The following is a 27,590-nucleotide window of genomic DNA, read 5'->3' on the forward strand; positions in this document are numbered from 1 at the left end:
CCATCAAATTTCATTGGAAGTTGCCAGAAATTTTTTGGCACCGTTAGAGCTCATCGGTTGTTGCTTGAGGTCACTAATTTTTTGTACTAACCAACGGTAAACATTTTTCAATTAAAAATATTTTACATCAGTACAAACAGAACATGAATTTCAGAATAAATGTATAATGATGAAATTGCAACTACAAAATGATAATGTACAAAAGTCGATTGGCCATAGCATAAACATGTCTTTAGAGATTCATTTAGGGTATGTTAGGATTATGATTTCAAAAAGTGTAATTAAAAATAGCGATTTTAAAATGTGATTTTAAAAAGCAATTAAAGTGGCAAAATTGCAGTTCAATTTTTAAAATCGCAATTTTAGCCATTAAAAAAAACATCAACTTACCGGCGACCTAGAAAAATTATAATTTTTTAGGTTTTGAAATCACAATTTTTTTAAACTGCAATGCCAAATAATCAATTTTCTCCAATTTTATTTAAAATTATACATTTTCTTTATAAAATGGCAACGGGAAACGCACCTCGAAATTCGAATGGTTTCCCTCAGATTAGAAGCGCATGAAGAGATTCAAAGCCTTCGGAGGGCAGTTTTCTCTGAAGGAATTACAGGATCCCAGTTGACGCTGTCGGAGGAAAACTTTTGGTAAGTCAGTTATGTTTGGTTTTCTCTGTTCAAGACAGCTACTACCACTCAAACACCGGAGGACCCATTTGGGATTTCTTCAGCAAAATGGTTTCTTTATTCTCAAATCGTTTACATCAGTAGGCAGTTTACCTGAATCTAATCAAAAACCAGAAGAGGAGGAAAAACATTCTTTTGCAGTGTCTTATCTCATAAACTCTTGTGGGTTGTCCACAAAATCTGCTATTTTAAAATCCCGGAGGCTACTATTTCAGAGCCCAGAGAGACCAGACTCGGTGCTGAATCAATTCAAAGAGAATGGATTCAACAATGCCCAGATCTCCAAAATTGTTAGGATGCATCCCCTAATTCTTTTATCTGATCCTGAGAAGACCCTTTTGCCCAAGATTGAGTTTTTGCGTTCCATAGGGGTTTCGAGCTCTGACCTCATTGCCATCATCTCTGCATACCCATTTCTGTTCAGATGCAACATAAGGAAACGTGTTATCCCCTGTGCTATGATTTCCTCAAGAGTGTACTTCTTGTTGACGAGAAAGTCCTGACAACTTTCAAGCGCTCACCATGAGCTTTTCTAAGTAATGTAACGAAAACTATGGCTCCTAACATTGCACTTTTGAGACAACTTGGAGCGCCTCCATCTACAATCTCTTTCCTGGTAACTAATTATCCCTCTTCAGCTTTTATTAAGCATACTAAGTTTGTTGAGGCTGTCCACCAGGTTATGGAAATGGGATTCGATCCAATGAAAACGGCGTTTGTCGAGGCAATCCAGGTGTTACTGAAGAAGAGTAAACCAAAGCTGGAATGAAAATTGGAGCTTTATAGGAGGTGGGGTTGGTCAAAGGACGTGGCCCTCGCAGCATTTAAAAGGTTTCCAAATTGTATGCTATCTTCAGAAGAGAAGATGACGAAAACAATGGATTTCCTTGTGAACAAAGTTGGTTGGCCACCAAAACATATTGCTACAAATCCTGTAGTTATAAAATTAAGCTTGGAAAAGAGAATTATCCCTCGGTGGACGGTTGTTCAAATTTTGCAAGCCAAGGGTTTGGTCAAGAATAACTTGGCCTTGGGGACTTTCTTGAAACCGACTGAGAGGAAGTTTTTGGAGCTGTTTGTGATCAGATTTCAGGACGATGTTCCTGAATTATTGAATGTATATCAGGGTAAGATGTCTTCTGGATGTAGGATTTCAGTCTAAGGTACGTGGGATGGAAAACTTGTAACATTTTGACTTCCAATTTCATTTGTGTCATAGTTGGCAGTATAGCATTTTCGGTTTATTGGGTTTTTTCTGGCCAAAAAGTAAGTGATTGGGCATTGGACTTGTATTATCTTGCTCTGTTTTGACATGGACAATGTGATGTCCAAGTCAAAAATATCAAATAATATGCTATGGCATAGTTTTTAGATTCCAAACAAAATCCTAACTCACATATCGCCACTTGTGTTTGAATTCCCCCTTCCCAACCACCCCTGAAAAAAGAAAAATGACCCTGAGTTGCAAGCAATGACTGATTTTTATGGCTTTTGTTTTTGCTCAGCCTATTTTTTAGTGTTATGGAACATCCTGGCTTGACACCAAGACGATTGTATCATGATTGTCTATTTCTCAATGCATTTAATGTGATTGGTTATGTGTGTTCTTAAGGCATAAGGCCCTTTATAACTTGTGAATTTGCTATCTAGTTGACCTACATTAGGCCTATTATGATATTTTAATTAAATGGAGTCTTTGGACAGTTTTGAGTTCTCTTGACAAGGTCATCCTCCAAGCATATAGAGAAATAGGTAGCATTGTTGAACTGAGAACTTCTGTATATGGCTTGTGTTTTCTCCTTTATCATTTTACATGCGAACTCATAATATGTGGCCAGCTATCCATTGGTATTTATTTGTTGTCTTTGGGTGTTGTGGTGTCATCTCAATGGTTATGCATTCTGTGGATGTGTGATGCTTAAAATTTTCTACTGCAGTCATAGGTTCATCTGCAAAGAGTAGTGGTGTTATGATGTTGTGGATTAGATTCCGAAGAAAGCAATTAGGTCGTTAATTCAGTGGGGTTATATAATGTGCAAAAATTGTAGAACTGGTTATATAGGAGCAAATTGAAACAAAGAATCATATGCTAGCAACTAAGTAATAATTGACAGAAGGTAGGAAAATACTCCATTGGACTTGGTGAATTCTGATTCTACTTTGAGCCAAGGGTTTCCCGTTGTCCTTAGCTGACCTTCCAAGAACATCAATGAATGACATGAAACATTACCTACTAGCAATTCGGGCAGGTAATTACTGATCCCATGAGTTCGGCCTAGATTTCAACTAGCTTTAATTAGCGAGATTCCTCATGCACTGTAAATGCCAAAACATCCTTGAAGTTTAAGTTGATTCATAAGTAGAGTCTAGAGTTCATTCGTGTTTCTCACATGTCCACTTTAAATGCAAAAACATCTTTCCAGTAGATGTTGTTATGTATGCTTTTGCTGCACAGTAGGTATATTTCGTTTTATTCATTCAGATATTATACCGGTAGCTCATCTCATGGTTGGAGAAGATGAGTTTTGTGATTGTGCAAAAAACTTGTGGAAGTATTTCTTGGTCCGTACCATTGTTTCATTTGATAATTTTTTCAAGATAACATGTGGAAATTTTGTAGGTTTTACTTTTCTCCATGTGGGTTTGACCTTTCATAAATTTCTGAAAACTTATCAAATTGGCTATTTAATATGGAGTTTTTAGTATGTGTTTGATTGCAAAGTGAGGTGGTGTGTTTCTTTTCTTTTGATATTTTTCTGTTCTGCACTGCTTCAATTTCAGCCTCTAGTTTTCGTTCTTGATTATGAAGTCATTGTGCATAAATGTGTGTGAAAGTGCTGGAGTTGGCTGGAAATGCAGCTCGTGACAACAAGAAGAACTGCTGGCTGTGAGGAACGATGAAGACCTTGGGAAGTTACTGTTGCTCATGGTCTTGTCTTTCCCAATATCAACCCTGTTCCCTTGCCCAAGAAGACGGCGGAAAAAGCTGCCGAAGGGCCCTAGTCTCCATCCTGGGCCACCAAGTCTCTAAAGAAGCCTTAGCTTGCTCTAGTCGATCGAGTTGCTTCCTTTTCATTTGTATGCAATCTGGGAGTAGGATAGGGAAAATTGATGAATTTGAAAGATCTTGTGACCTCTTTGTTAGGATTTTCTCTGAAATTAATGGATGAAACCACTTGTTTCATTACATGAATTTAGTGATTAATAGCAGTAGATGTTTCTTTATAGGTTATTATAATTGAATGAAATTATAAGAAATGTTTGTTGATTCTCCGTAACAGCAAAACGCTGGAAAATATTTTTAGTTGAAATCATTTTTTTGAAAGGTGATTTTACTCAAAACATTTCTAAGGAAAAACATTTTACGCGGAAATAAACGGTGTCTCAGACAAATGCAGGTAACTATACCATTGAATTATGTGAATTCTGATGCTACATTGAGCCAAGGGTTTCTCGGTATGTAGCTGTGTGTTATTGCATGTATTTGTCAATGGATTAATGAGTTCTTTTTTTTTTCTTTTTTTTTTGTATTTATGAGTTTAGTGTAAAATACAATTGTATTTAATCAGCAGAATCTCTCCTATACTGTAAATTCCAAAAACATCCTTGAAGTTATGAGTGGATTCATAAGTAATCTAGAATTCAATTGTTTCTCTCACATGTCAACATTTTCAGAGCACTAACAACCTTCGGTTTGATTTTTTTTTTTTTTTTTAAAAAAAATTTAGATTATCAAATTGCCTTTTGATTTTCTATTCATATAATCGTTTCACGTAGTTTATTTGTTGCTGTTGCGGGAGGTTGTTGGAAATCTATGCCTACCGGAATTTGTTGCCAGAAGTCGCTAGTCGTCATCTCCCGCTCGATTCATCGTCAAAGGTCATAGGAATCTGCCATCAGATTTTGTTAGAAGTTATCATATCACAGGCCATTTTTGATCGCCATCGAAAGTCATTGGTTGTTGCCTACCGTCACTGATTTTCCGTATGAGCCAAACGTCGAAAACATTTTTCAAGGCAAATCACCTTTGTTCTGTTTTTTTTTTTAAAAAAAAAAAAAAAAAATTACACATATTATCAAACTACCACTTTATTGGCAATATTCTCTTTACTATCAATTATGTTAATGACAGCACCATCTTTCAAATATATCATATTTATTAGTTTTATTTGACCTCTCCAACATTTCATAACATCATGTTCTGTGTTTGCAATCAAAAACCAGATGTAGCAAACCAAAATCAGTTGAAATTTATAGTTAAACAAGGGAAACTCACTTCTCAAGGCTAAAGCTATTGAATTTTCTGCCATAGGCATACAGAACAAAATGGTATCACTAAAAGGACAATAATACCCAAATAAGTCTTCAACTCTTACAATTCAGCAAGAGCAAAAAGAGTCCTTCGCATGCCAAAGAAAAGTGGTTTACGTTGGTGTTGGTTTCCGTTGTCGAGCAACATATTTCCAGTACAAATAAAGCATTTTTTTGCATATTATTTATTGATGGAGCTCAAGCGCCCCTCAGATTAGAAGGACATGAAGAGTTCAGAGTCTTCACTCTTTACAGGGCAGTGTTCTCTGAAGGATTAAATCAAACAGTTAGAGGAGCATTGTTGAAGCTGTCTCAGGAAAACTTTTGGTGAGTCCAGTTATGTTTCGTTTTCTCTGTTCAAGACCGCTACTACCACTCAAACACAGGAGAACCCATTTGGGTTTTCTTCAGCAAAATGGTTTCTTTATTGTCAAATCGTTTACATCAGTAAGCAGTTTACCTGAATCTAATCAAAAACCAGAAGAAGAGGAAAAACATTCTTTTGCAGTGTCTTACCTCATAAACTCTTGTGGGTTGCCCGCAAAATCTGCAATTTTAGCCTCACAGAGGGTACTATTTCAGAGCCCAGAGAGGCCAGACTCAGTGCTGAATCTTTTCAAAGAGAATGGGTTCAGCAATGACCAGATCTCCCACATCGTTAGGAAGCATCCCCCGGTTCTTTTATCTGATCCTGAGAAGACCCTTTTGCCCAAGATTGAGCTTTTGCGTTCCATAGGGGTTTCGAGCTCTGAACTCATTACCATCCTCTCGTCAAACCCATTTCTGTTCAAAAGCAACTTAAAGAAACGTCTTATCCCCTGCTATGATTTCCTCAAGAGTGTACTTCTTGTCGACGAGAAAGTCCTGAAAACCTTCAAGCGCTCACCACGGTCTTTTCTATGTGATGAAACGAATACTATGGCTCCTAACATTGCACTTTTGAGACAACTTGGAGCGCCTCCATCTACAATCTCTTTCCTGGTAACTAATTATCCCTCTTCCGCTTTTATTAAGCATACTAAGTTTGTTGAGGCTGTCCACCAGGTTATGGAAATGGGATTCGATCCAATGAAAACGGCGTTTGTCGAGGCAATCCAGGTGTTATTGAAGATGAGTAAACCAAAGCTGGAATCAAAATTGGAGCTTTATAGGAGGTGGGGTTGGTCAAAGGACATGGCCCTCGCAGCATTTAAAAGGTTTCCAAGTTGTATGCTATCTTCAGAAGAGAAGATGACGAAAACAATGGATTTCCTTGTGAACAAAGTTGGTTGGCCACCAAAACATATTGCTACAAATCCTGTAGTTATAAAATTAAGCTTGGAAAAGAGAATTATCCCTCGGTGGTCGGTTGTTCAAATTTTGCTAGCCAAGGGTTTGGTCAAGAATAACTTGGCCTTGGGGACTTTCTTGAAACCGACTGAGAGGAAGTTTTTGGAGTTGTTTGTGATCAGGTTTCAGGATGATGTTCCTGAATTATTGAATGTATATCAGGGTAAGATGTCTTCTGGATGTAGGATTTCAGTCTGAGAACTGAGAAGGTATGTGGGATGGAAAACTTGTAACATTTTGACTTCCAATTTGATTTATGTCATTGTTGGCAGTTATTATCATTTTCAATTTATTGGGTATTGTCTGGCCAAAAAGTTAGTTATTGGGCATTGGATTTGTATTATCTTGCTCTGTTTTGACATGGACAATGTGATGTCCGAGTCAAAAATACCGATTATTATGCTATTACATAGTTTTAGATTCCAATCAAAATCCTTGCTCACATATCGCCACTTGTGTTTAAATTCTCCCTTCCCAACCACCCCTGAAATACAGGCAATGACTGATTTTTTTATTTTTTTTTTTTTATTTTTTATTTTTTTTTTTTTCGCGCAGCCTATTTTTCAGCGTTAGGCAACATCCTAGCTTGACACCAAGACGATTGTATCATGAGAATGTGTATTTCTCAATGTGATTAATTAATGTCATTGGTTCTGTGTTTTTTGATGGTTCATGTGCTTGTTCGAATCTCTTTGATGTAATATAGAGACTACGATGATCAATCTACTGTGAGTAGTTCATGAGTCACAAGAGACATGACACGCTGTTCATTGACTTTCTTTTTGAGAATATGTTTTTTTTATTGTAGTCTATGTTATCAATCTACTGTGTTCTGCTCCAAAGGGACTATGGACTTACATCTGACACCATGAAAACACATGGAAACCCAATTGATTGGGTCAGCTAGGGGGCCAGGTGGTATTACTGTGAACTGGCTTGTAAGCTAGTTAGTGTATTCCCTTGTTGAATAGACAAAATCAAGGGTGTTGTACAAAACAATGTGGAACTGGTTCCATCTGATTCGTGGAGTTTTTTTGGGCCTTGCTGACGTGGCAAAGGTCTCCTAGAGCTGTTAGAATTTTGTTGAGATTTTCTGCATTTGGAGATACGCGCTCTTTCTGGTTTTGCGTGAGGGTGCGTGCTTTTTCTGACGACAATAATTCCAGTGAAGGTGTGCCGGAAAATTCTGGTGCTAGTAATCCGTAGGTGGTGGAGTGAAAATTGGTGTAATATGGCTAGGAAAGCCAACAGAGGTCGAGGCGGGAGGAAAAACTCAAAGGTGACTTTGGAGGAGGTGAAAGTTGCTATGGATGGTGTTTCGTGATCTGTTGATTGCGCTTTAGCATTGAGCGATGAAGAGGAGATTGGTGAGTCTTTGGACTGTGGAGTTCAATTGGAGGTAGATGCGTTTGCTGTGAATGAGGATGTTGTGGAGGCTAGTTCTAATCTTCCTGACGTGGAGGTTCTTCACAATTTGGGAGCCTCTAGTGTTAAGGAGGGGATCACAGAAGGTGGTAAAGCTTCTGAACAGAAGCATCCAGCTCTTGATTGGGGGCAGCTGTTTTGGTCTGAGAAGTCTTTTGGTACGTTGAACTATTTTGCACCTTCTCGTGAGGATGGAAAAGTTGTTGTGAAGCCGCCGAAGGAGGTCGTTGAGGAAGGCATCTTGAAATGGTCACCTTCTCTGGTTGGCCAGTTTCTCGATAAGCCTTTGCCTTATTATATTGTCAAGCGAGCGATGGATAATCTTTGGGCTCAGTATGGAAAGGTTGAGGTCTTTTTGATGGAAAATGGCACATACTTGTTTAGATTTGTGGATGAGAAGTTGAGAGATGAGGTTCTGGCGGCTAAATTGTGGCATATGGCTAATAAGCCTCTGATCTTGCGAAAGTGGACTCCAGGTATGCAGCTCCTAAAGCTTTCATTGTCTTCTGTTCCTGTTTGGATTAAGTTGCATAATTTGCCTATTGAATTCTGGAATGTTACTTGCTTGAGTTATGTGGCGAGTGGTGTTGGAAAACCCCTTTGTGCTGACTCTGTTACTGAAGAGCAGCTTAGACTTAGGTTTGCTCGGGTGTTGGTCGAAGTAAATATTGAATCAGAATTCCCTAAAGAAGTTGAGATTGTTGGTGCTGATGGGAGTAGGATTGCAGTAGGTATTGAATACCCTTGGTTACCTGTGAAATGTAAGAAGTGTAACACCTTTGGTCATTTGGCTTACTCTTGTACAAAAGTTGATAAGCAGGTCTGGATTCCGAAAAGGATTGATCCTGTTCTTTCAAAACAGGTTGATATTGGAGTTAAAAAATCTGAGGTTAAGATTGGAACTGTGTCAAATGTTGTGAATCAGGAGCAATGGAATTTTGTTCGATCTGCTAAGAAAACTCCAGTAACTAAACTTTCTGCTAAGGATAGTCAAAGGCATTGGACAAATTCTTTTCATTTGCTGGCTAGAGCAGATGGTAGAATTGATTCAGGGGAGGTGAGAGGAGATCATATCTCTCAATATCTTCAAAAAGTTATTGAACATGTATTAAATGAGGAAAATACTAATCTCTTGAAGGACAAAGGGAAAAGTAAACTGGGAGAGGAGGAGGAGGCTTTGATGAGAGGGTTTTCTCCTACTGTATGAATTTACTGATATGGAATGTGAGGGGTTTGAACCATCCCTCTTAGCAGCAGGAGGTAAAAAATATGATCAAAATTCATAAGGTTGGCCTAATTTGTTTGATTGAGACTAGAGTGAAGGAAAATAAAGCAGATAGAACCAGATTTGTTATTGTTCCTGATTGGGATTATGCTTTCAATTATGATAAGCATTTTCTGGGGAGGATATGGGTTTGCTGGAAGAAGCTGATTATAAAGTAACTGTGGTTGATAAATGTGAGCAGAGTATTAATTGTTTCATCAAGTCTCACAAGAATAATTGTTGTTGGTTTCATTCTTTTGTGTATGGGGCTAACAAAGGGGTGGATAGGAAGTTGCTTTGGACTAGTTTAAGTTCTATGAAGGGTAGAGTGGCTACTAATCCTTGGATGATTTGTGGGGACTTTAATGTTGTGAAGTCTTTGGGTGAGAAGTGGGGCTCTGAAAAGCTGAACTCTTATGAAGTGGAGTTTGGGCAATGCTTAAATGATCTTGAGGTTTTAGACCTTAATTTCAGTGGCTGTTTTTACACCTGGAATAATAAAAGTGAGGAGCCTAGGTTTGTGGCTAGAAAGCTTGATAGAGTTTTGGCTAATGAACATTGGATAGTACTTTTGGTAGAACTATTGTTGAGTTTCAGTCAAGTGGCATTGCTGATCATTCTCCAGCTATTATATCTGTCGGGTTTTTGCAGAGTTTTGGTCCCAAGCCTTTTAAATTCTACAATTATTGGTTAGAACATAAAGGTTTTCTGGATTGGGTTAAGGAAGGTTGGGATATTCAGGTTGATGGGGTTAAAATGTATCAGCTTTATGTAAAACTTAGATCTGTTAAAGCTGTGCTGAAGAGGTAGAATGTGGCTTGTTTTGGGAATTTGAAACAGAAAGTTATGGAGGCCAGGGACAATCTTGATTTAGCTCAAAAAGCTGTTATTGCCTCGTATGGGAGGGCTGATTGTTTATTAAAGGAGAGGGAATGTCTACATACTTATGTTTCTATCACAAAAGCTGAAGAGTCCTTTTTGAAGCAAAAAGCTAGGAAGCAATGGCTGCAACTAGGTGATCAGAACAACAGTTTTTTTCATCGAGCTATAAAAGTGCAGCATGCCAAGAATACCATTACTCATCTGTGGGATGAGCAGGGTCATAGAGTGGAAGATGTGGAACAAATCAAACAGGTAGCTGAGAATTTTTACAAGAAGCTGCTGGGGTCTAATCAGATGACTTTTAATGAGACTAAGGCAACTCGTATACAACAGTTGATACCTATGCCTATTTCTGTTGATAAGGCAAGTCTGTTGGAGAAAGAAGTCACAGAAGAAGAGATTAGAGAGACTTTGTTCCAAATGAAAGCCAATAAGGCCCCTGGCCCTGATGGTTTTTCTGCAGATTTCTTTAAGGCTTCTTGACCTATTGTTGGGAAGGATGTGGTTGTAGCCATCAAAGGTTTCTTCCTCTCTGGTTTGTTATTGAAAGAGGTAAATGCCACTATTCTTACTCTAGTACCTAAGAAGATTAATCCTTCTACTATGAGGGATTTTAGGCCTATAGCTTGCTGCAATGTCATATACAAGTGCATTACCAAGATTATTGCTAACAGGATGTTGCCTCTTCTAGTAGATTTGGTGAGTATGAATCAGTCAGCTTTTATTCCCTCTAGAAGCATTTCTGAAAATGTTCTTCTAGCTCAGGAAATTGTGAAGAATTACCATAAAGGTACAGGAAATCCTAGATGCACCTTGAAGGTTGATCTCATGAAAGCTTATGATTCAGTAAATTGGGAGTTCATGATCCATTGTCTTTACTGTTTTGGTTTTCCAAGAAAATTCCTTAGTTGGATCAAGGAGTGGATCACCTCTCCTAGGTTTTCTATTTGTTTGAATGGTACCTTGGTTGGATACTTTGAAGGGAAGAAGGGGCTAAGGCAGGGAGATCCCTTGTCTCCTTATTTGTTTGTCTTAGCTATGGAAGTTTTTTCTAGGTTCATGGCTGCTTCTACTGGTGTTGACTCAGGTTTCAAGTTTCATCCTAAATGCCTTAAAATGAAGCTTACTCATCTTTGCTTTGCAGATGATTTGCTTATTTTCTCTGAAGCTAGTTTGAGCTCCATTAAAGTTATTAAGGCTGTTTTAGTTGAGTTTGAAGAGTTGACTGATCTTAAGGCAAACCCTTCTAAAAGTTCCTTTTATTGTTCTGGAATTACTGATAGGGTTAAGCATTCCTTATTGAATGATTTGCAAATGAAGGAGGGTAAACTTCCGGTGAGATATCTTGGGGTTCCTTTAATTTCAGCCAAACTTTCCTTTGCTGATTGTGGAGTGCTTCTGGACAGAATTACTGGTAGAATTGATTCCTGGTTATCCAAGAATCTATCTTATGCTGGAAGGCTTCAATTGCTTTCTTCAGTTTTGTATAGTTTGCAAGTGTACTGGACAGGTATCTTTATCCTTCCTAAAACGATTATAAAGTCTATTGAGCAGAAGTTTAATAGATTTTTGTGGAATGAGAAAGATGTTGAGGCTGCAAAGGCAAAAGTGGCTTGGTTTGATGTTTGTTTCCCTAAAAAGGAGGGTGGCTTAGGTTTGAAGAGGATTGAAGTATGGAATCAGACTTCTATGCTGAGACACATCTGGAGTTTGTTTACTAGATCTGGCTCTCTTTGGGTGGCATGGATTAAAGATAATTTTCTGAAGAAGAGCTTATGGAGTGTTGGCATCCCTCAAAACTGCTCCTGGTGTTGGAGGAAATTACTCAAGTTAAGGTCTATTGCTAAAAAGTTCTTGAGATTTGAAGTTGGGAATGGGGAAAATATTCATCTCTGGATGGATTTGTGGCACCCTGCTGGCATCTTACTTGAAAAATATGGTTATAGAGTTGTTTATGATGCTCAAAGCAGTGTGGAAGCTAAGCTTTCTTTTGTTATACACAATGGAGAATGGTTATGGAAGCCTGCTAGATCTGAAGCTTTGGTGGAAATTCAAGCAGGACTTTCTGAAATCAGTTTGGGTCATGTTGATCAGCCTATTTGGGCTGCTTCAAGGAATGGTTTCTTTGTTAGTTCAGATACTTGGGAGGCTCTTAGGGAGAAAAATGAACTGATTGATTGGTGGAAGTTGGTTTGGTTTCCCCTTGCTATTCCTAAGCAAGCATTTATCTTATGGCTTGCTGTGAAGGGAGGGCTTGATACAGGAGATCGGTTGCTGACAAGGGGATACAAAGGAGATGTCAATTGTGTTTTCTGCAGGGATCAATTGGAAAGCCGTGATCATCTTTTTTTTGAAGGTAGCTTCAGTTATAGAATATGGAGGTTCTGTTTGTCTAGATGCAGAATAGCTAATTCTCCTATAATATGAGAGGAGGTTTTGCAAATGGGATGCAGTGAATGGGGTAATAAAACCTTTAAAGCTGTGCCTTGTTGTTTGGCTTTGGGGTCTACTGTCTACAACATCTGGTGCAATAGAAATGAAATCAAGCATGCAGGACATCCCAAAACAGAGGAGCAATTGTTGAAGAAAATTCTGTCGGAAGTCAGAACCAAAGTAATTGGAAAAGGGAAGTTTTCAAAAACTGGGGAAAACCTTGTGCTTTGCTCTTTATGGAATATACCAGCAGACTTGCTTTGTTAATATTGGTTTTATAGTTACTGGTTGGTCTCCTCTGGTTTAGCTGGTTTTTCTGTTCACGATTTGGTTGGTTTTGTTCTGCTGCTAGTATGTTTTGCAGCTTTGTGTTTTGTTTTGTTGGTGTTCAGCCTCTGTGAGGCTTTGTTTTAGGCCTTTTGAAGGGCTTGTATTCGGTGATACTTTGTATTTGGTTTGTCTTGCTTTTAATGAAGGTGCTTATTCATCCAAAAAAAAAAAACAATGTGGAACAGATTGGGTAACAAAGCTGTGGATGCTAACAAGTCCGAGTAAATGAGGCTGTTAGACTTGTGTTGTTGATCATCCCTTTTTATTTGTTGCTTTTTTCCTTCTTTCTCTTGTTTTACAACGAAACCATGCCCAAATGTACGTTTAAGTTGGCCAATGTCTGGTTTTCGATGGATTCCTTTTTCTCCTTTTGATTTTTCCATTTAAATCAAATAGGTTTGTTGAAATTTGATATATGTTGGTTCTTTCATTGTTAATATCACTTTTTCTTTTGCTTTTGTCTGTTTGAAATTTGAAGTTCCAAACAGTAGAGAGAGCATATATGAACTGTAAATATCACTCTCTCTTTTGCTTTTTTCTAAGGAAAGATGATACCAGTTTCAATTTTCAATGTAAAAAGAACAAAGATCAATATGTGTTGCTTCCAGACAACACTGCCTAATATATAGCTGGTGTCAAGGTTTCCCTATTCCATTAATTTATGTCTTTTTGTTTTGCCCTTCTCAGATTGTTCGACTCATTGACTTGCAGTTATGCATGCTTTAGAACTTGGTATTGTTTCTACATATCAAAAAAAAGAACTTTGTATCGTTTCTATTTCTATTTTTTTTTTTTCTTTCTATTTCTTTCCTATCAGTATTCTGCTGATATGCTCGAGTACCACACTCTCTGTCTCTATGGAAACTTTGTTTTTAGCTTTTACTTGCTATAGCTCTCAGATATGTGATTTTGCTTAATTATATTTGGGTTGTTTTGGTCACTAGGCTAACTTTTTCGTTCAAAACTTCATGGGTATGTTATAGTTTGGTAGTTGATGTTTGTGTTTATTGCCCTGTATGTATGTTTGCTTTCCTGGAAATTTAGGACAGAAAATGTATACATTGCTTTAATAGTAGCTCATTTTTTCTTGGATGAACCCATTGTTTCATTTGTTAATTTTTCCGAGATAACATGTTGAAATTTTTTAGGTTTTACTTTTTTCCATGTGGGTTTGACCTTTCATAAACTTCTGAAACTAATCAAAATGGCTATTTAATATGGAGGTTTTAGTATGCGTTTGATTGCAAAGTGAGGTGGTGTGTTTCTTTTCTTTTGATATTTTTTCTATTCTCAACTGCTTCAATTTCAGCCGCTAGTTTTCGTTCTTGATTATGAAGTCATTGTGCATAAATGTGTGTGGAAGTGCTGGAGTTAGGGGTGTAAACGAGCTGAGCTTGAGCGAGCTTCCCTTGTTCAGACTTGGCTCGTTTAAATTTTACTCGAGCTCAAGGGCGAGCCAAAAAAATCGAGCTCGAGCTAATAATAAGTCGAGCCGAGCCAACTCGCGAGCTGGCTCTTATATTTAATGTTTTTGTTTTAAAAAAAAAAATTTAACTTCAAGTACTCTTAAACGGCTTAAGAAGTTAGTTTACATATGAGTATTTGCTTAACCTGACTAGTCGAGTATGGAGCCTGAGTTAATACAGCAAGGCATTTGGTTTCAAACAGAGAGGATATGCATCCTTTTATAGATAAGCAAACTTGGAGATTGATGTTTTCTTAACAATGTGGGACAAGTTAACAGGTTGCATTCAGACTGCATTGGGATAACGCCCCCTACAAAAAAATATTTTTTTAACGTCTCTCTCTCAATCCCCCTCACCAGTCACAACGGATCTTCCACCTGAACTCTCATTTCCCACTCTCTCACTCTCGCTCACCAGACAGGTAGTGATAGTGTTTGTGTCTGTTTAATTCTTCAATAGTTTATACCTTTCACAATCTCCCTCAATAGTTTCTGCTTGATTCTTCTTCCTTTCGTTTGGGTCTGCTCTAATTGAATCAAAGTCTTTTTAATGATTGCTCTCTCTCTCTCTTTGATCACGAAGGCTCTCTAACGCTTAAAAATGTAATTTTAAGGTTTTAATAATTATGAGATTTATAATTAATTATGTATTACTTAGTTTATATATATATATACATACACGAGCTGATACGAGCTTAGCCGAGTCGAGCCGAGCTTACTTCGTTTAATATTCGAGCCAGGATTTGTGTTCATGAAGCGATTCATTTAATATTCGAGTCGAGCACGAGCCGAGCCCGAGCTTGCTCGCGAGACGCTTCGCTCACTTAACAGCCCTAGCTGGGGTTGGCTGCAAAGGTAGTATGTAATATACATTGAAAAATGGGGTGGTAGTTTTATGGAAATATTGGTAATTTTTCTTCTTTTTTTTCACCCTTTATACCAATTCAAAAGCAGAAGATTAATTTGATAATTTTCTGAAATTTGGTCATGAACTTCCTCAAAAGGATCTCTGACCAAGTCTTTATACTAAAATCTCTCTCTATTTTCCCCTTACTTCACTGAAAACATTAAGTTAACCAAAACTATATTCTTTTTTGGGAAATGTTAGATGTTCTTCTAGTGTTCTCTTGGTGTCCTCTCAACTGTGATGTAACTTTTAAAATTACCGTTGAATTTGATATTATCATTATTGACTTAATCTATTGGTGATTTTAAAAGTCACGTCACAGTTGGGAGGACACTAGAAGAAGACTTGGCATTTCTTAGCATTTCTCTTTTTTTTTTAGTTTAAAATTTGTTATGATTTCCTCCAATATGCATTTTTTGATTTAGCCACGTCATCTAAACATAATTATAAGGTTCAATCATCTAGGTCCTCTTATAGTCCAACCACACTCAATCCTGAGCTCTCTCATCACTCATGTCCCTCCCCTCACCACTACCACTATAGTTGCTGCCACCGCTAGGATCATCGCCCCCCCTATTGACCATTGCCACAACCATCTTCATCCTCTTCTAGTACGTCACCACCTGAAACTTATCAATTTATGGACAGAAGTTTGATGAAGGTATCATTTTCATTTTTACCCATAAGCTAGCTACCATCATTGATACAAGAAAAAATAAAGTCAGAGCAAAAAAGTTTTTAACCCTTAATTATGACTTAATCTTAAAGATCTTTTACAAAAAATCTTTTATGCAATACTATTCACGTCAACAAAATTATACTATATAATAAAATACATATTGGACAGTTTTAATTTCATATACAAAAATAAAAAAGCAAAAATATTAATTATGCTAATTGAACTCGCTGCTTCTTTAATAAATACAATTGATCAAGTATTATATCCCATATAATAAACTTTTAAACTTTTTGTTTTCCCTAATGCCTGATATGAATTAGAAATTGTGGACAAGTCTTACAAATATGGATGATGAGGCATATAAGCTGTAATCGAACCGAGCCAGGCTAAGTATTGAATGTTCAAGCTCAGTTCGTTTAATTTTTTTCGAACACAAGACGAGCTCGAGCTTTCCACCAAACAAGATAATTTGTTCAAGCTCTGTTCATTTATTTTTCAGCCAAGCTCGAGCTTCTTCATGAGCTACCCAATTAATTTAATTATTTCATATATAAAGTACATATCGTGATTGTTCAATTTTGTTTTTTCTTACAAATTTATACAAATTATTAGTTATTTAATTATAATTAAGATTTATTGTTTGGGTAATTAGAGAAATTAAGTCAAATATCAAATAATCTAATCTCAATTTATATGTTTATCTTAGTGTGTGTATATATATATATATATATATATATATACACACACACATCTATACATATGCATACACATAAACTCACTTATAGACACACAAAGACACTTATATCTATATTCATACTCACAACTACAATAATTCAACTGATATATATTACATTATAAAGAATTTTTTTTTTTTTTTTATAAAATACTTAACATGTTCTCATTACAAAGTTAAAAATAATATTATAAAAATAATAAAAATGAAGTTATACAAGCTTATACGAGCTTGTACGAGCTGAGTCTAAATTTATACGAGCTTGAATTTTTTGTTCAAGCTCTGTTCGTTTAATAAGCGAACCGATCCTGAACCGAGCTAATTCGAGCCGAACCTGAACATGTTTACGAGTAACTTTGCTCGCTTACAGCCCTACAGTGATATTAATGAAACTTTATCTTGTTCATAAACACCCTGAGGATAAAATTTCTCTACAAGATTGCATATGTTATCAATTTTGAATAAATTGTAAGCATTTCTCGCAACCAAAGAAGAACCAAGCATAAGAAGCTCTGTTCCATCTAATTAAATGTACTGTTTAAATCTTATAATTGACATTCCATTTGTTGTTTTGTAATTTTTTTTTTTCACTCAACCAGATGTTTTTGGTCAAAATCTTTTATGGGGAGTGTGAGGGGGGTGGGTCATGGAACAAGCCCCACTCCCCTCCCTCCCTATATGAGCTCTAATATCGCTTCAACTATTATGCCATAGGGCTGAGAATTGGTTGGTAATGTTGGTTTCAGTAGAAAAATTGTGTTTTCGCATGTGTAAAGTCGAAAATTTCACCGACTTATTTTTGCCAACTTTTTGTTCCGTCACCGAATGGCGGTCGGTAATGGTGGGTTCAGTAATATCAGTTGGTAATGTCGGTAAGTGAAAAAATGGAAAATTGGTAGGCAAAGTCAGTTGGTGAAGTCGGTTCAGTTAGAAAAACATCTTCCATCTACCGTACCGAAAAATTCGGAATAGAAAAAATCATGTCACCTCCCGTCCGTCATTTAGGCGGTCACGGTCGGCTATGGTCGAAACTCGGTCAAAAATCTGTCGGTTGGCAGCAAGTCGGTGAATTTGCTCAGCCCTAAATTATGCGCATTCAAATTACCTTTTAAAAGTTCGCTAATTTTTTGTTTAAAAAAATTAAAAAATTGCAATGATTTGGATGTAAGTATTTTTGTAAATTCTATTAAATCTTGACATAGCGCCTAAATTTTTGCAATTTTTTTTTTCTTTATAATAATAAAAAAAGGAGCACTTAAGAACTTCTGTCAAGATTTAACGAAAAATTATAAGGATAAGGTATTGCAAAAAATTAAAAGTTTGAAATCCTAAATTAATAATTTTTAAACTTTTGAAATGTAATTACAAAAATGACCAAAGTTAGAGGTTAAGTGAACGCAATAGTAAGGTTCAAAATAATCTAAAATTGTTAATTCAACCACGCTCATCCCGTGCTCCCTCACACTATTGCCGGGGATTAGAAGAGGGGTCAAAGTGGCTGAGATGGGTTTCAGGAGGGCTTAGAGTGGGGCTGGGGTTTGACGAAGTTGGCAATGACGATTATGGTTGGGCATCGAGAAGAAAGAAGGGTGGGTGATTGGCAGTGTTCTCTGAAGGATTAAATCAAACAGTTAGAGGAGCATAGCTTAAGCTGTCTCAGCAAAAGTTTTGGTGAGTCAAGTTATGTTTCGTTTTCTCTGTTCAAGACAGCTACTACCACTCAAACACAGGAGAATCCATTTGGGTTTTCTTCAGCAAAATGGTTTCTTTATTGTCAAATCCTTTACATCAGCAGGTAGTTTACCTGAATCTAATCAAAAACCAGACGAAGAGAAAAGACATTCTTTGGCAGTGTCTTACCTCATAAACTCTTGTGGGTTGCCCGCAAAATCTGCAATTTTAGCCTCCCAGAGGGTACTATTTCAGAGCCCAGAGAGACCAGACTCAGTGCTGAATCTTTTCAAAGAGAATGGATTCAGCAATGACCAGATCTCCCACATCGTTAGGAAGCATCCCCTGATTCTTTTATCTGATCCTGAGAAGTCCCTTTTGCCCAAGATTGAGCTTTTGCGTTCCATAGGGGTTTCGAGCTCTGACCTCATTACCATCATCTCTTCAAACCCGTTTCTGTTCAAAAGCAACTTAAAGAAACGTCTTATCCCCTGCTATGATTTCATCAAGAGTGTACTTCTTGTTGACGAGAAAGTCCTGACAACTTTCAAGCGCGCACCACGGGTTTTTCTAGGTGATGTAACGAATACTATGGCTCCTAACATTGCACTTTTGAGACAACTTGGAGTGCCTACATCTACAATCTCTTTCCTGGTAACTAATTTTCCCTCTTCAGCGTTTAGTAAGCATACTAAGTTTGTTGAGGCTGTCCACCAGGTTGTGGAAATGGGATTCGATCCAATGAAAACGGCGTTTGTCGAGGCAATCCAGGTGTTATTTAAGATGAAGAAACCAAAGCTGGAATCAAGATTTGAGCTTTATAAGAGGTGGGGTTGGTCAAAGGACATGGCCCTCGCAGCATTTAAAAGCTCTCCAAATTGTATGGTATCTTCAGAAGAGAAGATCACAAAAACAATGAATTTCCTTGTGAACAAAATTGGTTCGCCATCAAAACATATTGTTACAAATGCTGTAGTTATAAAATTAAGCTTGGAAAAGAGAATTATCCCTCGGTGGTCGGTTGTTCAAATTTTGCAAGCCAAGGGTTTGGTCAAGAATAACTTGGCCTTGGGGACTTTCTTGAAACCGACTGAGAGGAAGTTTTTGGAGCAGTTTGTGATCAGATTTCAGGATGATTTTCCTGAATTATTGAATGTATATCAGGGTAAGATGTCTTCTGGACGTAGGATTTCAGTCTGAGAAGGTATGTTGGATGGAAAACTTGTAACATTTTGACTCCCAATTTGATTTGTGTCTAGTTGGCAGTATAGCATTTTCAGTTTATTGGGTATTGTCTGGCCAGAAAGTAAGTTATTGGGCATTGGACTTGTATTATCTTGCTCTGTTTTACATGGAAAATGTGATGTCGAAGTCAGAAATATCAAATATTTTGCTGCGACATAGTTTTTAGATTACAAACAAAATCCTAACTCACATATCGCCACTTGTGTTTGAATTCCCCCTTCCCAACCACCCCTGAAAAAAGAAAAATGACCCTGAAATACAGACAATGACTGATTTTTATGGCTTTTGTTTTTGTTCAGCCTATTTTTTAGTGTTATGGAACATCCTGGCTTGACACCAGGACGATTGTATCATGATTGTCTATTTCTCAATGCGCTTGATGTGATTGGTTATGCGTGTGCTTAAGGGATAAGGCACTTTATAACCTGTGAATTTGCTATCTAGTTGACCTACATTAGGCCTATTATGATATTTTAATGAAATGGAGTCTTTGGACAGTTTTGAGTCCTCTTAACAAGATCATCCTCCAAGTATATGGAGAAATAGGTAGCTTGTGTTTTCTCCTTTATCATTTTACATGCGAACTCATCATATGTGGCCGGCAATCCATTGGTATTTATTTGTTGTCTTTGGGTGTTGTGGTGTCATCTCAATGGTTATGCATTCTGTGGTTGTGTGATGCTTAAAATTTTCTACTGCAATCACAGGCTCATCTGCAAAGAGTGCCGTTATGATGATGTGGATTAGCTTCGGAAGAAAGCAATTAGGTCATTAATTCAGTTGGGTTATATAAGGTGCAAAAATTGTAGAGCTGGTTATATAGGAGCTAATTGAAACAAAGAATCATATACTAGCAACTATGTAATAATTAAGACAGAAAGTAGGTTACTATTCCATTGGAGTAGGTGAATTCTAATTCTACTTTGATCCTAGGGTTTCCCGTTGTCCTTAGCTGACCTTCCAAGAGCATCAATGAATGGCATGAAACATTACATACTAGCAATTTGGGCAAGTAATGGTATGAAGCATTACCTACTAGCAATTTGGGCAAGTAATTACCGTGGATACTAATCCCATGAGTTCAGCCTAGATTACAACTAGTTTTAATTAGTGGGATCCCTCATGTACTGTAAATGCCCAAACATCCTTGAAGTTTAAGTGGATTCATAAGTGCAGTCTAGATTCAATCTTTCGTATAGATGTTGTTATCTATGCTTTTGCTGGACAGCAGGTATATTTCTTTTTATGCATTCAGATATACTACCGGTAGCTCATCTCATGGCTGGAGAAGAAGAGTTTTGTGATTGTGCAAAAAACTTGTGGAAATATTTCTTGGACGAACCCATTGTTTCATTTGGTAATTTTTTCGAGATAACATGTGGAAATTTTATTGGTTTTACTGTTCTCCATGTGGGTTTGACCTTTCATAAATTCTGAAACTAGTCAAAATGGCTATTTAATATAGAGTTTCTAGTATGTGTTTGATTGCAAAGTGAGGTGGTGTGTTTCTTTTCTTTTGATATTTTTCTGTTCTGCACTGCTTCAATTTCAGCCTCTTGTTTTCGTTCTTTATTATGAATTCATTGTGCATAAATGTGTGTGAAAGTGCTGGAGTTGGCTGGAAATGCAGCTCGTGACAACAAGAAGAACAAGATCATTCCAAGGCTGCCAAAGAGCCCAAGTCTCCATCCGGGGCCACCAAGTCCTGAAAGAAGGCTTAGCTTTCTCTAGTCAATCGAGTTGCTTCTTTTTCATTTGTATGTAATCTGGGTGTAGGATGGATCTTGTTTTTTGTTGTTTATGTTGGGGAAAATTGATGATTTTGAAAGATCGTGTGTCCTCTTTGTTAGGATTTTCTCTGAATTAATGGATGAAACCGCTTGTTTCATTACATGGATTTAGTGATTAATAGCATGAAGTAGATCTTTCTTTATAGGTTGTTATGATAGAATGAAATTATAAAAAAATATTTGATGATTTTCCGTAACACCAAAATGCTGGAAAATGTTTTCAGATGAAATCATTTTTCTGAAAAGTGATTTTACTAAAAACATTTCGAACGACATAACCCAAAAGCTTAAGCCTATGGAGTTGAACCCAACACTACTTTATTAACCACTCACACTTCTTAGATCTTTTCAATGTGGGACTTATATCATTTTACACTCACACATAGATACTCAACAATTTCCCCTTTATGTATGAGTCTATTATCACATTGCTACACTTCCTCTCAAAATGAAGCTTTTTATCAATCTTATGGGCCCTCTCCAAGATTACTTGTGGGCTATGTAGGTTTTGTCTACACCACGCACCTTTGTTCCTACTTCATGGATTTCATGTTGTGCCTTGGTGCCATGAACCTTGTTGCTCCATCTCCACGGACTCCTATTCTAACTCCGTGAACCATTGTCAACAATCATCTATGTTCGCACTTTGCACTTTTTTTGTCTATACTCTAAGAAACTTTTGTTTGTGCATGTGCCACTCCACCTTACCGCATACCACCATCGGCTCTAATACCACTTGTTAGGAAGATTGATACTTTAGGGAATCTTTTTAGTGAGCTCATAACATAGTATGTTAAAACACCACACTACTCAAAAGCTAAAGCCTATGGATTTGAGCCCAACACTACTATATTAACCAATCACACTTCTTAGATCTTTTAAATGTGGGACTTCTATCATTTTACTCTCAAATATATATAATCAACAAAATCTAATAATAATTCATTTCAAATTTAATGGTAGTTTTAGAAGTCATCTAATGCAGTGGATAAATGATTGTGAAGAAGTGATAGTGTGTAGTATTTCCTCCTTTTATTATGCAGTAATAAATATACTATGCTTTCACAAAAAAAAAAAAAAAAGGCCCTATCTTAGTGGTTACTCATCTCATGGTTGGAGAAAAAAAGGCTTGTGATTATTTTAATTGTAAATTATTTTTCAAGTTTGAACTTCTCCTTCTTATACGCATTTTCTCTAGTAATTCATTCTCTGTCGCCGTTGGAGGTTGTTGGAAATCTTTACCTGTCGGAATATGTTATTGGAAGTGGTAGACCTCCGTCTCTTGCTGGAATTAGCCATCCCATTGGAATCTGCCATTAGATTTCATTGGAAGTTGCCAAAAAAAATTTGGCCACAATTAGAGGTCATCAATTGTTGCTTGAGGTCACTGATTTTCCCTACAAACCAATGTTGAAAGCATTTTTCAACAAAAAAAACATTTTACCTCAATACAAACAAAACACGAATTTCAGTATAATGATGAAATTGAAACTACAAAATGATAATGTACAAAAGTCGATTGGCCATAGCATAAACATTTTCTTTTGAAGTTCATTTAGGGTATGTTTGGAATTACGATTTCAAAAAGTGCGATTAAAAATAATAATTTTAAAATGTGCGATTTGAAAATATGATTTTTAAAAACACAGTTAAAGCGTTTGGTAAAATTGCAGTTTGGTTTTTAAAATTGCAATTATAGCCTTTAAAAAACACCTCCTTATTCGCAATTTGAAAATATGAAAATCTTTTAGGTTTTGAAATCGAAATTTTTTTAAAATTCAATGCCAAATAATCAATTTTTTCCAATTTAATTTAAAATCACACATTTTATTTATAAAATCACAACCAGAAAAGCACCTCGAATGGTTTCCGACTTTCCGTCCTCGAGCAACATATTTCCGGTACAAATAAAGCTTCTTTTTTTGCTCAAGCGCCCCGGAGATTAGAAGCGCATGAAGAGTTCAGAGTCTTCAAAGGGCAGTATTCCCTGAAGAAATTACAAGAGTCCAGTTGAAGCTGTCTCAGTAAAACTTTTGGTGAGTCAAGTTATGTTTGGTTTTCTCTGTTCAAGACAGCTAGTACAACTCAAATACAGGAGGACCCAATTGGGTTTTCTTCAGCAAAATGGCTTCTTTATTGTCAAATCGTTTACATCAGTAGTTAGCTTACCTGAATCTAGTCAAAAACCAGAAGAAGAGGAAAAACATTCTTTTGCAGTGTCTTACCTCATCAACTCTTGTGGGTTGTCCACAAAATCTGCTATTTTAAAATCCCGGAGGCTAATATTTCAGAGCCCAGAAAGACCAGACTCGGTGCTGAATCTTTTCAAAGAGAATGGAATCAGCAATGACCAGATCTCCAAAATCGTTAGGAAGTATCCACTGATTATTTTATCTGATCCTGAGAAGACCCTTCTGCCCAAGATTGAGTTTTTGCGTTCCATAGGGGTTTCGAGCTCTGACCTCATTCATCTCTTCATACCCATTTCTGTTCAGATGCAACTTAAGGAAACGTGTTATCCCCTGCTATGATTTCCTCAAGAGTGTGCTTCTTGTTGACGAGAAAGTGCTGACAACTTTCAAGCGCGCACCACGGGCTTGTCTAAATGATGTAACGAATACTATTGCTCGTAACATTGCACTTTTGAGACAACTTGGAGCGCCTTCATCTACAATATCTTTCCTGGTAACTAATTATCCCTCTGCAGCTTTTATTAAGCATACTAGGCTTGTTGAGGCTGTCCACCAGGCTATGGAAATGGGATTCGATCCCTCGAAAACGGTGTTTGTCCTGGCAATCCAGGTGTTATTGAAGATGAAGAAACCAAAGTTGGAATCAAGATTTGAGCTTTATAAGAGGTGAGGTTGGTCAAAGGACATGGCCCTCGCAGCATTTAAAAGGTTTCCAAATTGTATGCAATCTTCAGAAGAGAAGATCACAAAAACAATGGATTTCCTTGTGAACAAAATTGGTTGGCCATCAGCAAATATTGCTACATATTCTTCTGTTATAAATTTAAACTTGAAAAAGAGAATTATCCCTCGGTGCTCGGTTGTTCAAATTTTGCTAGCCAAGGGTTTGGTCAAGAATAACTTGGCCTTGGGGACTTTCTTGAAACCAACTGAGAGGGAGTTTTTGGAGCTGTTTGTGATCAGATTTCAGGATGATGTTCCTGAATTATTGAATGCATATCAGGATAAGATGTCTTCTGGATGTCGGATTTCAGTCTGAGAAGGTATGTGGGATAGAAAACTTGTAACATTTTGACTCCCAATTTGATTTGTGTCTTAGTTGGCAGTATAGCATTTTCAGTTTATTGGGTATTGTCTGGGCGAAAAGTAAGTTATTGGGCATTGGACTTGTATTATCTTGCTCTGTTTTACATGGAAAATGTGATGTCCAAGTCAAAAATATCAAATATTATGCTGTGACATAGTTTTTAGATTCCAAACAAAATCCTAACTCACATTTCGCCACTTGTGTTTGAATTCCCCCTTCCCAACCACCCCTGAAAAAAGAAAAATGACCCTGAAATACAGGCAATGACTGATTCTTATGGCTTTTGTTTTTGCTCAGCCTATTTTTTAGTGTTATGGAACATCCTGGCTTGACACCAAGACGATTGTATCATGATTGTCTATTTCTCAATGCGCTTAATGTGATTGGTTCTGTGTGTGCTTATGGCATAAGGCACTTTATAACCTGTGAATTTGCTATCTAGTTGACCTACATTAGGCCTATTATGATATTTTAATTAAATGGAGTCTTTGGACAGTTTTGAGTTATCTTGACAAGATCATCCTCCAAGCATATAGAGAAATAGGTTGCATTGTTGAACTGAGAACTTCTGTATATGGATTGTGTTTTCTCCTTTATCATTTTACATGCGAACTCATAATATGTGGCCAGCAATCCATTGGTATTTATTTGTTGTCTTTGGGTGTTGTGGTGTCATCTCAATGGTTATGCATTCTGTGGATGTGTGATGCTTAAAATTTTCTACTGCAGTCACAGGCTCATCTGCAAAGAGTAGTGGTGTTATGATGTTGTGGATTAGATTCCGAAGAAAGCAATTAGGTCGTTAATTCAGTTGGGTTATATAATGTGCAAAAATTGTAGAGCTGGTTATATATGAGCAAATTGAAACAAAGAATCATATACTAGCAACTAAGTAATAATTAAGACAGAAAGTAGGAAACTACTCCATTGGACTTGGTGAATTCTGATTCTACTTTGACCCAAGGGTTTCCCGTTGTCCTTAGCTGACCTTCCAAAAGCATCAATGAATGGACATGAAACATTACCTACTAGCAATTCAGGCAGGTAATTACTAATCCCATGAGTTCGGCCTAGATTACCACTAGCTTTAATTAGCGAGATTCCTCATGTACTGTAAATGCCAAAACATCCTTGAAGCTTAAGTTGATTCATAAGTAGAGTCTAGAATTCAATCGTGTTTCTCACATGTCCACTTTAAATGCAAAAACATCTTTCCAGTAGATGTTGTTATGTATGCTTTTGCTGCACAGTAGGTATATTTCATTTTATTCATTCAAATATAATACCGGTAGCTCATCTCATGGTTGGAGAAGATGAGTTTTGTGATTGTGCAAAAAACTTGTGGAAGTATTTCTTGGACCGAACCATTGTTTCATTTAGTGGAAATTTTGTAGGTTTTACTTTTCTCCATGTGGGTTTGACCTTTCATAAATTTCTGAAAACTCATCAAAATGGCTATTTAATATGGAGTTTTTAGTATGTGTTTGATATTTTTCTGTTCTGCACTGCTTCAATTTCAGCCTCTAGTTTTCGTTCTTGATTATGAAGTCATTGTGCATAAATGTGTGTGAAAGTGCTGGAGTTGGCTGGAAATGCAGCTCGTGACAACAAGAACTGCTGGCTGTGAGGAACGATGAAGACCTTGGGAAGTTACCGTTGCTCATGGTGTTGTCTTTCCCAATATCAACCCTGTTCCCTTGCCCAAGAAGACGGCGAAAAAAGCTGCCAAAGAGCCCTAGTCTCCATCCTGGGCCACCAAGTCTCTAAAGAAGCCTTAGCTTTCTCTAGTCAATCGAGTTGCTTCTTTTTCATTTTTATGTAATCTGGGAGTAGGATGGGAAAATTGATGAATTTGAAAGATCTTGTGACCTCTTTGTTAGAATTTTCTCTGAAATTAATGGATGAAACCACTTGTTTCATTACATGAATTTAGTGATTAATAGCAGTAGATGTTTCTTTATAGGTTATTATAATTGAATGAAAGTATAAGAAATGTTTGTTGATTCTCTGTAACAGCAAAACGCTGGAAAATGTTTTTAGTTGAAATCATTTTTTTGAAAGGTAATTTTACTCAAAACATTTTCTAAGGAAAAACATTTTACGAGGAAATAAACGGTGTCTCACACAAATGCAGGTAACTATACCATTGAATTATGTGAATTCTGATGCTACATTGAGCCAAGGGTTTCTTGGTATGTAGTTGTGTGTTATTGCATGTATTTGTCAATGGATTCATGAATTCATTTTTTTTTTCCTTGTAATGATGAGTTTAGTGTGAAATACAACTGTATTTAATCAGCAGAATCCCTCCTAAACTGGAAATGCCAAAAACATCCGTGAAGTTATGAGTGGATTCATAAGTAATCTAGAATTCAATTGTTCCTCTCATATGTCAACATTTTCAGAGCACTAACAACACCTTTGGTTTTATTTTTTATTTTTTTTGAAAAAAAAAATTTAGATTATCAAACTATTTTTTATTTTCTATTCATATAATCGTTTTGCGTAGTTTATTCTTTGTTGCTGCTCGAGGTTGTTGGAAATCTATGCCTACTAGAATTTGTTGCCAGAAGTCACCAGCCATCGCCTCCCGCTCGATTTGCCGTCAAAGATCATAGAAATCCGCCATCAGATTTTGTTGGAAGTTGCCATAAGTCACATGCCGTTTTTGGTTGCCGTTGAAGGTCATTAGTTGTTGCTTGCCGTCGAAGGTCATTGGTTGTTGCCTGCCGTCGCTGATTTTCCGTACAAGCCAAACATCAAAAACATTTTTCAAGGTAAATCATTTTCCCATGATCTTTTCTTTTTTTCTTTTCTTTTCTTTTTTTTTTTTTTAAAAAAAATACACATATTATCAGACTTCCACTTTATTGCCAACATTCTCTTTACTATCAATTATGCACCATCTTTCAAATATATCATATTTATTAGTTTTATTTGACCTCTCCAACATTCCATAACATCATGTTCTGTGTTTGCAATCAAAATTAAGATGTAGCAAACCAAAATCAGTTGAAATTTATAGTTGAACAAGGGAAACTCGCTTCTAAAGGCTAAAGCTATTGAATTTTCTGCCATAGGCATACAGAACAAAATGGTATCACTAAAAGGACAATAATACCCAAATTAAGTCTTCAACTCTTACAATTAAGCAAGGGCG

General features: G+C 36.8%; 2 protein-coding genes and 2 pseudogenes across 5 annotated transcripts; all 4 read left to right on the forward strand.

Annotated features, from left to right (window-relative positions):
• Positions 1-553: 553 nt before the first annotated feature.
• On the forward strand, positions 554-3,874 carry LOC132176572 (uncharacterized; annotated as a pseudogene). The gene is made up of 2 exons (XR_009439536.2): positions 554-1,850; positions 3,469-3,874. The product of XR_009439536.2 is annotated as an uncharacterized LOC132176572 (transcript).
• A 1,197-nt stretch (positions 3,875-5,071) lies between these two features.
• LOC132165738 (uncharacterized) lies at positions 5,072-6,640 on the forward strand. The gene has a single exon (XM_088513635.1). It carries the CDS (start codon positions 5,338-5,340, stop codon positions 6,523-6,525), a length of 1,188 nt encoding a protein of 395 aa, XP_088369761.1. The 5' UTR covers positions 5,072-5,337; the 3' UTR covers positions 6,526-6,640.
• Positions 6,641-17,920: 11,280 nt separating this feature from the next.
• Positions 17,921-21,249, forward strand: LOC132185883 (uncharacterized). Of its 2 annotated transcripts, none has more exons than XM_059599690.2 (2): positions 17,921-19,320; positions 20,968-21,249. In XM_059599690.2, exon 1 carries the CDS (start codon positions 18,129-18,131, stop codon positions 19,314-19,316), a length of 1,188 nt encoding a protein of 395 aa, XP_059455673.2. In that variant the 5' UTR covers positions 17,921-18,128; the 3' UTR covers positions 19,317-19,320; positions 20,968-21,249. The 2 variants fall into 2 exon arrangements, with proteins under 2 accessions (XP_059455673.2, XP_059455682.2); XM_059599699.2 differs by having other exon boundaries at positions 20,992-21,249.
• Positions 21,250-23,019: 1,770 nt separating this feature from the next.
• LOC132191126 (transcription termination factor MTERF15, mitochondrial-like) lies at positions 23,020-26,352 on the forward strand (annotated as a pseudogene). The gene is made up of 2 exons (XR_015911436.1): positions 23,020-24,386; positions 25,951-26,352. The product of XR_015911436.1 is annotated as a transcription termination factor MTERF15, mitochondrial-like (transcript).
• The last annotated feature ends 1,238 nt before the right edge of the window (positions 26,353-27,590 follow it).

The sequence above is a fragment of the Corylus avellana genome, chromosome 2 (genome assembly GCF_965113065.1).
Source record: "Corylus avellana chromosome 2, dhCorAvel1.hap1.2, whole genome shotgun sequence".
NCBI classification, from domain to species: Eukaryota; Viridiplantae; Streptophyta; class Magnoliopsida; order Fagales; family Betulaceae; genus Corylus; species Corylus avellana.

What these genes read in the sequence shown, in the direction of transcription:
- LOC132165738 (XM_088513635.1), top strand. Translation starts at nt 5,338, where the DNA reads ATGTTTCGTTTTCTCTGTTCAAGACCGCTACTACCACTCAAACACAGG.
- LOC132185883 (XM_059599690.2), top strand. Translation starts at nt 18,129, where the DNA reads ATGTTTCGTTTTCTCTGTTCAAGACAGCTACTACCACTCAAACACAGG.